At 32.1% G+C, this 11065-nt stretch overlaps 1 protein-coding gene across 1 annotated transcript; it reads left to right on the top strand.

The window, feature by feature from the left end:
* Positions 1-1180: 1180 nt before the first annotated feature.
* LOC106708126 (zinc finger protein 43) lies at positions 1181-7274 on the top strand. The gene is made up of 5 exons (XM_045684876.1): positions 1181-1453; positions 2117-2252; positions 3710-3796; positions 4772-4834; positions 6060-7274. The coding sequence occupies exons 1-5, from the start codon at positions 1292-1294 to the stop codon at positions 7265-7267; spliced, it is 1656 nt and encodes a 551-aa protein (XP_045540832.1). The 5' UTR covers positions 1181-1291; the 3' UTR covers positions 7268-7274.
* The last annotated feature ends 3791 nt before the right edge of the window (positions 7275-11065 follow it).

The raw sequence follows: 11065 nt of genomic DNA, 5'->3' as shown, positions 1-11065 counted from the left end.
ATTAATTTGTGAAAATTAGAAATCTGACAAAACAAGAAAACTTTTCTAGAATTTTTTTAAATGAAATTATCTGTGTTGTCACAAGGAGTAAACAGTTATATTGTTAAATACTGACCTCTATAAATGGTCTGGCTATAAGACGTAATATTTTGGGACTATTTGATTGTCATTTTAGCGGAGGATTAGAACTAATAATATTGATAGAATTGTAACGTAACGTGACATCAACAGACGCGTTTAAATCGGACCGAAGTAAAAATTTTATTTTCAAATAATCGTCTTTCCATTTATAGAGATCATTAAGTAATAGTTTTATGTCATCTAAATATAAACAAATATCATTTATGCCTGGTTTACTTGCGAGTACAATACAGCGCTGGCATACAAAGCCAGTGAGCTAAAACAGTCTAAGCTAATCCGGTCCTAGTGTCCATGTACTGGCATAATGAAACCAGGCAATAGCCTATATTATTCACTGATGAAAGAGCTTTTTTATAGTAAAGGAATTTTCAAAATCTGTTTAGTAGTTTTTTTTTTAATTTAGTTGAAACAAACAGACAAGTATTTTTACAATGTACCGATTTGATTAGTATAATTCTTATTATAATGTAGAAGTACAATATATTTATGACTCATGTAATTTATTAATTTTATATACTCAACAAGTAAGCTTACTATTTGTAAGTTCGTATTTGTAATATTTAATTTATTAAGTTTTACAATATAATGAAATGAGATTATTGAAGAGTTTTTGGTTTTATTTTCCCACTGGCTGTAGCCCGCAACTCGGTCCGAGCAGACTTAAAAAAAAATTAGTAGCTTATGTGTTCTTTCAGACTATTTTCTACATCTGTGCTAAATTTTTGCTTAATTGCTTTAATCGTTCTGGTGGTATTTTCTAATAAACATCCATCTAAAATTTCGCTTTTACATCTATTACTTTTTATGAGTCTACCTGCCTGACTCAGCACCAAGACGATATAAATAAAGATTCCTAAATGGAAGATAATTTTCTGAACATACAAAACACATTTATTTTGCATTTAAATAAATAAGTAGAGTGCATTTTTAATTCCATTTATTAATATTTATTGATGAAAAATCGATTCAAACATCGTCAATCCGAAAAAAATTAGTAGCACATCCCTATTCGTGTAATTTGATAATTTTGACATTGACAGATCATAAGATTTCTGAATTCGATGTTTTTATTATTCATAAGTGTTCCCTTATATATATTTAGTTTACAATGAGATAATTATTGTCTTGTAAATAAACTAACTTAGATAATATGGATGATAACACAGATATAATGGTAGAGCCTCTACCGTTACTGGGCATCTGTAACCTTTGCTTGCACGATGGAGTAGTTAAAAGTATGCTAATAAAATACGAACATGATGGAATAGCTGAAACATACATTGAAATGCTGTTAAAATGTTTCTGTATAGATGTAAGTATATATTATAACCTTTAACATAAACTAGCTAGAGCTAACAATGACTATTGTTTAATTTTTTTTTAATTGTCAACTAATTTTCTTAACTGCCAGTTATCGTTATATTAAATTGGTAACGCGAGAATTTCGTCAACGTTTATTATTTTAGTCGGGTGTTGCTTCAATCTCGATTTTGACGGGAAAAAAATCCCATTAGGCCAATTGAGTCAGTAATAAAGTATTGTAGAAATCATAGACTTTGCAAATTGCATGTTTTTGATATTTCTTTGGTAGTTTAGTAGTCATTAGTAACCCTTATTAGCCTAAGTAATAAAATAGTCATCAAAAATCATTGATTTGTCAGTGAATTAAAAAAAACTTGAGAGGTGTGTTGGGACACCCGGATGGAACGAAGTTCCTTTCAATTAATTAGTGAAGGAACCAATGTTTATTCTATGAATAAAAAACTTAAGTCTTCACAAGAAGTACATTTTATTTCTATGAATTTTCGTTATATATTGTCACGTCGTTGCCATGGTGAAGTAGCGCTCATTCGTCGTTAACATACTTACTATAGCAAAAAGTGTCGTGACAACTTTTCGTAAGAATTTTTTCCATCTAGCCCCCTTTCACAACGCGCGATAAGGAACTTTGTTCCAATAAAAATTATATTTTCAGGTACTTTCAGTAGATCTAGAAGATACAAAGCGGCTTATCTGTTATTCCTGTATTGATGAGTTACTGCATTTCATGAAGTTTAGAGAGAAGGTTGAGACATCATTGAAATCATTAGAAGCTACTGTAAAACTGCAAAGTAAGTGACCATATTTATCTTGATAAAAGTAATAATTTGTTTAGAGAAATATTGAAAAAACTGACTGACTGTATCCTTATGAGATTGCAAGATAAATAATTGAACTTAAATAACTGAATTGAAATATCTATTAAAATAATAATTCATCCATCCATTCAGCCTCGTAACGCCTATTGCTGGGCATAGACCTACCCCAATGATTGCCATGATGATCCGTCCTGTAAATAATAACAATAATTTATTGGATTAACACACAATTTTACACATAAGTTACACTTTACAAGTATAAACACAGTTACAATAATACTAGCTGTCGCCCGCGACTCCGTCCGCGCGCAGTTAAAAAAAACTAAATGGGGGGGGTTATGAAAAATAGATGTTGGCCGATTCTCAGACCTACTGAATATGCTCACAAAATTTCATGAGAATCGGTCAAGCAGTTTCGGAGGAGTTCAATTTCAAATCCCGTGACACGAGAATTTTATATATAAGATTTTTGCACACATTTGATGTAACCATTCCAAATAAGCTCCAAGCTTGTGCTAGGATATGGTTTACTACAATAGGCCAATGACCGGATTCAAACTAACCATCAGAAGATCCGAATTCATGACCATTAGGCTGTTTGTCGCTTGGTTTTATATTATGTGAGTGCATCCTGCATATAAATTTCAATTGTTATTATAAATTAAAAGCCACATGTACTAAGGTTGAATTGTAAATACTAAAGAGCATCGGTGGCTCAGGGGTTAAGCACTTGACTTGCAATCTGCAGGTCCTGGGTTCAAATCCCGCCATGTATGAGGTACATGTGCTCATAGTGTACATGCACGAGGCCTAATTTTAGTCCTCTTTCCCTTCCTACCCCCTTTTATAATAAGGAAAGGATGGGAAGGGGAGGTGGATTTGATGAAGGAGGAGATGCATAGGAAGGCTAAATATTCTCTTTTTGTGCGTCTCCTCCTTCGATTGAGGGTAGGCAACGCATCTGCAATTGCGAATGTCTATGGGCAGCGGTCGCTTCGCTGTTTCGGCGAATTCATGTGGCCGCTTACTCGTTTGCCACCTTGTAATATTTAAAAAAACACAGAAATAAGTATTGAACGAGATAATTTAAAAAAAAACTTGAGAGGTGTCAAGGGACACCCGGATGGAACGAAGTTCCTTTCGATTAATTAGTGAAGGAACCAATGTTTATTCTATAAATAAAAAACTTAAGTCTTCACAAGAAGTACATTTTATTTCTATGAATTTTCGTTATATATTGTCACGTCGTTGCAATGGTTACTATAAAAAAAGTGTCGTGACAACTTTTCGTAAGAATTTTTTCCGTCTAGCCCCCTTTCACAACGCGCGATAAGGAACTTCGTTCCAAAATATAAAACACTGGGTTAATCGTAAAATTGTATTTACTGTAGTCTTCGTAGGAGATGTGATAATATATAATTATATTCCAGAACAAAAACTGACCGGTGTAAAAGAGGAACTGGTTATTGAAGATTTGATAAAAGAAGTGGATGACAATGATTCAGATAATCATTTGGGTAAGTGTCAATTTTGTTAATAATTGTGGATTTCGGAGACCATAATGTCCATTTAAAATATATTGCTATCTCTGGTTTTGTCAAAGATAATGACAGAGATGACGATGTTTTATAGAAGTTTTGATCTTAGAAACCAACGGTAAATATAAAGGAATATTAGTAAGATAGAAAGATATCATTGAGATCCGTTGAGCCGTTTTGGAGATACCTTCAAACAAACATCCATCTAATCTTTCGCATTTATAATCATCTTTAGCTGTTGCCCGCAACTCCATCCGCGCGGAATTAAAAAAAAGCGGAATATGTAGTCTATGTGTTCTTCCAGACTATGTTCTACATTTGTGACAAGTTTCATCAAGATCCGTTGAGTTGTTCCGGAGTTACCTTCAAACAAATATCCATCTAAACATTCGCATTTATAATATTAGTAAGATTTTCAAAAACTAACTGAAAAAGTGCCTTTATATGTATAGTAAAAGGCCGATGAAACTACGTTTATTTATTTACATTAAATATAATTTAATTTCAAATCTTACTAATATTATAAACTAGCTTTTACCCACATCTCCGTCCACGCGGAATAAAAAAAATACATACAAAATAAAGAAGTTCCTATGTCCGTCTCCCAGTTCTAAGCTACCTCCCCATCAATTTTCAGCTAAATCAGTTCGACCGATCTTGAGTTATAAATAGTGTAACTAACACGACTTTCTTTTATATATATAGATATAGATGTAAATGTTTATGTGTGTAATGTAAATGTATGATGTTTGTTTGAAGTTATCTCTGGAACAACTAAATGGATCTTGATGAAATTTGTCACAGATGTAGAACATAGTCTATAAGAACGCATAGACTTACTTACTTTGTTTTTTTTTTTAAATTCCGTGCTGACAATCACAAGCGTCATCTAATAGGATAGATGCTTAATTGTTTATGTTTGTTTTTTAATATGCATTTTCTTTTTATTATTAGATTCCTTGGATACAGTATGTGATGTGAAACAAGAGTTGGAAGAACTAATGCCTGATGAGACAGGTATGTATTTAAGTATTTATATATAAAATTATATATTTAATATTTATGTTACCTTTGTGTTTTTAATATTTATGTATGTGAAGATGTATGAATGTGGATGAGTAGAGAGGGGTGTGTCAGGATCACAAATGTATGGTAGAGATCTCTACCTACCCCTTTAGGGAAGTGTGTTGTTTTAAATCCACTTGACAGATTTTATAATCTAAGTCACAGAGTTAATTTTAATCGCAAATAAAATTCAGCTTTATATGATTGAAACAAGGTTTAATTTAACTTTTTGTGTATTTTTTTACTTTTGCTCTTAATATAAAAGACCTTTTTTTCAATTGTATGAAGCACAATTTTATTCGCAATGTCTGAACGGAACTATGATAATTCAAAATCACATATTAAAAGTAAATTTTTTCTTTATTTGTCATATATTGTTTAGTGCAAAAACATTATCTGGCGTCCTCAGATATTCCTACCAAAGTTTCAGCAAAATCTGTACACTGTACAAATCTGGACATAAACAGGCAAACATAGAAATATTTTTATGTATACAGTCGAACCTGAATAAGTGAGAGATCTCTAAAATAGCTTGATTACACATACCGAGTAGAGTGGCAAGACAGCAAAATGAGTCTAGACCAGTGATTGTCAAACTTATTTCTTTCACCGCCCCCTTTGAAAATCAATTATATTTCAGAGCGCCACTAATTTTTATTCAGCCCTAAAACTTAAAAACCACAATTTCAATATTTTAATTAATTTCAATGACCCCCATTTTTTGGGCCTGTTATCGCCCCCTCCTAGGTTTCAAACGCCTCCAAGGGGGCGTTATCGCTCACTTTGGGAAACACTGGTCTAGACAGTGCTGTGACCAAGTGAGAGTTTATATTATACACTATTAAAATTGCGGCGAGATAATCAGTGCAGTTTATACCCTATAGATATATATTACTAAAGTAAACGTGCAAGCAAAAATTCGAGGGAAAAATTGACGTATATGCATAGAGTGGTGAATGGTCGCCGAGTGTGAGTGGGATACAGTGCGGAGAAGTGGGGGTTGAGCGCTCGATCGAGGTTATTGTCTTGCAACTCTACTTGGTTGGTGTAATCAGGTAACCAAGAGTCATTAGTCGATCCTGATGGACTTCCATAAGCAAGAAAAATATCGTAATCTCTTAGATTCACGTTTATTCAGGTTCGACTGTAGTTTATATTTAAATTGATTATATTTCAGATGTAGAAATGTTAATAAAAGGTGAAGACTCCGATGAATATATACCTAAAAGGACGCGACGTAAAACTTTAACACACAAAAAGAAACTTTATTCAATAAAAAATAACTCAGATACAACAGAAACTGAATGTATGTTGAAATCTGGTTTATTCCCATTCAAAATATATAAAGATAAAACATTTTCATGTGTAATTTGTCCAAAGAAATCGACAACATTAGATGATATAAAAGAACATGTATCAGAACATAATATTTCAAATATACATATAGCTTTTAAAAAGATAAGCTCATCGAAACTACAAACGTTTTATAAAAATTCAAACAAATTAAGATGTAAATTATGTAAAACAGATATATCTGATTACAATGAATTAAGAGAACATATAGATGTATGTACACGTTTAAAATCGAACAGATGGAGTAAGTTGCCATTTAAATTGGAAAAAGATCAATTAGATTGTCCGATATGTAATAAAAGATTTTTAAATTTCGTCAATTTAAATACACATATGAATGTACATTATCCGAATCATATTTGCGAGAATTGTGGCAAAAGTTTCGCATCACAAGCGAGATTACGTGGTCATATGAGAACACATGAATATGGCGACTTCCCATGTAGATATTGTGATGCTGTGTTCGATAGAGTGACCAAAAGGGAGAATCACGTATCAAAAGAACACAAATCTGGTCTTAGATATGCATGTAAACGTTGCAATATATCTTTATCATCATTTTATACAAGACAAAAACATTTAGCTGAAGTACATAATGAAGAGTTGAAAAGATATAAATGCAAAGCTTGCACACAAAGTTATATAACACCGGGACATTTATCTAGTCATGTAAGAAGGGATCATTTGAACGAAAGGAATCATAAATGTGATAAATGCGATCTGGCATTTTATACAAAGAATGCATTAAAGATGCATATGATAAAGCATGATGGCGAAAGAATACATATATGTCATATTTGTCAGAAATCATATCAAAGATTGAAAACATTAAGGGAACATATGAGAATTCATAATAATGATAAACGTTTTATATGTCCTATATGTGGAAGGGCTTTTACACAGAAATGCACGTTGAAAGGTCATCTCAAAGTACATGATAGAAAAATAGATGATACGAGAGTTGAGGATGATATGTGCACAGGTAGAGCTCTTGTTATATGTAGAATAGAAGCACCTACTACAGGTGTTTAAGTGAACATAATTATAAAAAAAAAAGTTTAAATGTATATAAAATAACTCGATTCTATGTTCTATATCTGTAGCGAAGTTATTTAGTAAATATGTAAATAAAATATATCCTACAGGAACTTACATATTTCCAGGATTCATTCATGTAATCTTCCAGATTGTGTTTTGCATTTATATCAAACTAGCTTTTACCCGCGACTCCGTCCGCGCGGAATAAAAAATAGAAAACGGGGTAAAAATTATCCTATGTCCGTTTCCTAGTTCTAAGCTACCTGCCCACCAATTTTCAGTCAAATCGATTCAGCCGTTCTTGAGTTATAAATAGTGTAACTAACACGACTTTCTTTTATATATATAGATTACATAGAGATTCATGCAGTCGTTCTGGAGATATTTTCTAATAAACATCCATACATTGGCATTTATATTATTAGTAATATTAAAACCTAATTCGGAGCACAATAGTGAGGTGAAAAAAGGTCTTATTGTTGGAGTAAACTCCCTCAGTGTTGTCATTTACAGTACAAAATGATATTTGGAAAATCGACTCTTTATTATACGTAAAACTTGTATGAGAAACATTCACTGATTTCTATTCGATTTAAAAGTAAGTTCATGTTACGTGACAGTTAATTCTATCTATATTAATAGTTTGAATCCACACCACCGCTACAAAACGCTACCATCAGCGCCAAAATGAAAATCAAATCGTCACAAAATACTACGTCTTATAGCCAGTCCATTTATAGCGGTCAATAGAAACACTCCATCTATATTCTATAGATTACTAGCTGTCGCCCGCGACTCCGTCCGCGTGCAGTTCAAAAAAAAATGAAAAATAGATGTTGGCCGATTCTCAGACCTACTCAATATGTTCACAAAATTTCATGAGAATCGGTCAAGTCGTTTCGGAGGAGTACGGGAACGAAAACTGTGACACGAGAATTTTATATATTAGATGTATCTATGGTTAATAACAATAACACGATAGAGATAGATGATGTCATGATTTAAAAAAGTCATATCTTATATGAAATTCTTGTAGTTTGTATGAATAATGGGCTATGTGTTTAATTCCAAACCAAACATGAAATGTTTTTGATAAAGATAAACTGTATACACATTTGTGTAAACAACTAGTAAATTACGAAATTATATTGATGTAAAAATGTTTTTCAAAAACTATGTAAGATTATTATCACAATGTTATTTCACTTTAACTCACTAAGCTATAGTAAGCCTAATACAGTAATGGCCGCCATATTTAATTTGACGTTTATTTGTGTACTTTATTTTATTGGTGGATTGAATTATATTTTAATTGAGTTCGAATATTATTGTGTTCAAGTTGTATTATATTTTCGGGATTTTTGTGCAAATATCAACTTTTGTTTTTAATAAAAAATAAGGGCCTATTTACGATGTACATTTCAGAAATTATGCTTTTATATTTTTTTTATTTAACACTCATTTGACTTGTCTGTCTTATGCGTCATAGTCTAAGCAAAAGAAAGCTGTTTAAAAAAATTGTTTATATCAAATTGTTTTTTTTTTTTTCAAATTATGCATACTTTTTATTCAAAGAAATATAATATTATTTATAAAATAATGTAGTCAAATAAGGATATCAGTGGATAGCGTTGCCAGGCGTCCGGATAAAGCCGGACATTGTAGACTTTTTGATTGCGTGTCCGGTCAAAATAAACGGTTGTCCGGCTTTTGTTAGGCTTTTCACATTTCCCAAACGAGAGTGTACTAACCTATTAATACTGAGATAAAATCCTAAATAATATAGGGTGTCCGACCTTTATACCCAAATGTCCGGTCAAACTGGCTGGTCTGTCCAGCTAGTAGTTTTGGCGACCTGGCAACCCTATCAGTGGACCTAACACGAATATTTGCGACAATCGCCTTCGTATCGTCATCATCAATTGTGTCGAAATTGGCGCTACACAAATATAAATAAAAAAAAAATCGATATCGTTACCATAGCGGTTGTCACATATATTCGTACTAGGCACACTGAAACGGTAAGAGGGGCGCTGCTATCGCGGTTGCTTTTATCAAAATATATATATAAAGCCTACTTCCACAAACCGCTTTATACCGGCCCAGATAAGCTTGTCGCACAATATGTGCTAAACTATAAATCTTATGGTGACAGCTTGTATGGTTCTCTTCAAATATCTTAGCGGCTCAAGGTCATGTTCGCGCTGCGCAGTACCCTCCCCATCATCCCGACTACGCCTCAACACACCTTAAGTTTACAGCGGCCAAGATATCTGAAAAGTACTGTACGAATTTCGATCCTAAGTGGGATGTTTAATTCTTTGACTACATTTGTCTATACACCGACGAAAAATATTGTACAAATTGTATTATTCTTTTGTTATAATTTACGATTAATGCAAAAAAGATTTGTTATAATTTTTTTATTAATATATCAATGTATTTAAAATATAAAATATAAATTCTATTATTCAAATATTGTTTTTATTATCCAAACAGCAGAAATACATTTAATTTACTCGTGTTCACAAAGCAGCTGGTCTTAAAGATAGTGGAAATACATCGACTTATGAAGCGTGAACATCGTGATGCCTGCATATGTGGGAAGAAATTCAAAGATATGTATGAAGTCAACCCGCACTGCGTTAGTCACTTAATTTGTCTAGATCCAGAGCCCCTCAGTGGGGTCGTGTGTATTTAACCTGAACAATGTACACATTGGCATAGAGTTTTAATAATTAAAATTAAATTTATTACACTAACGGAAACAAAGAAAAATCACATTTCTTCCACCTGTTTAAATACACAAAATAAACGTGAAAACTGTTCGGAAAATAAATTTTAGAGGAAACCAAAAATCTTCTATAATTTTACTTACTGAAAACGTAAAAAAATTTACATTATACAGACCGTTGCAAAAATATTATTAAATATTTTATTGGTACTCGCGTTTTCGCGCCACCTGTTGATTTTATAACAAACTAGCTTTTACCCGAGACTCCGTCCGCACTGAATAAAAAATAGAAAACGGGGTAAAAATTATCCTATGTCCGTTTCCTGATTCTAAGCTACCTGCCCACCAATTTTCAGTCAAATCGATTCAGCCGTTCTTGAGTTATAAATACTAAATAGTGTAACTAACACGACTTTCTTTTATATATATATATATATATATATATATATATATATATATATATATATATATATATATATATATATATATATATATAGATACTAGCTTTTACCCGCGACTCCGTCCGCGCGGAATAAAAAATTGAAAACGGGGTAAAAATTATCTTATATCCGTTTCCTGGTTCTAAGCTACCTGCCCACCAATTTTCAGTCAAATCAGTTCGACCGATCTTGAGTTATAAATAGTGTAACTAACACTACTTTCTTTTATATATACAGATTTGTCGCATAAAAAGTTATAGTTTGACATATAAAGGCCATAGTTATAATATGAATAAAATATATTAAATAACTTTCAGAGATATTTAACTATGTCTTAACTATCCAACTTTGGGTTGAATCATATTTTCAACCAAGGTTTCCGTGGTATTCCGTTGTAAACATATTTCCCGGACATCTGTATAATAACACTAATATGTAATCAGATGTTAAAACAAAGTTTTTGTTTTATTGCTTTATTTAATATATTACTTTCGGATATTATATAAGTCCCTTCAAAAGTTATCAGTTACATTTTATGTACGGTTTTCATTTTATCTACGTGTGAAAGCAGCGCCATTTATACGTTTGACAGTATTATTTTTAATTTTTTTTTTGTTG

This window comes from Papilio machaon, chromosome 28 (assembly GCF_912999745.1).
Source record: "Papilio machaon chromosome 28, ilPapMach1.1, whole genome shotgun sequence".
NCBI classification, from domain to species: Eukaryota; Metazoa; Arthropoda; class Insecta; order Lepidoptera; family Papilionidae; genus Papilio; species Papilio machaon.
This window is presented reverse-complemented; position numbering and strand designations above follow the sequence as displayed.

Bases quoted from the DNA above. Each gene is read 5' to 3' on its own strand.
- LOC106708126 (XM_045684876.1), top strand. From the start codon at position 1,292: ATGGATGATAACACAGATATAATGGTAGAGCCTCTACCGTTACTGGGC. The intron at 3,797-4,771 runs GTAAGTGTCAAT...TTTTATTATTAG, and splicing joins TGATTCAGATAATCATTTGG to ATTCCTTGGATACAGTATGT. The intron at 4,835-6,059 runs GTATGTATTTAA...ATTATATTTCAG, and splicing joins ACTAATGCCTGATGAGACAG to ATGTAGAAATGTTAATAAAA.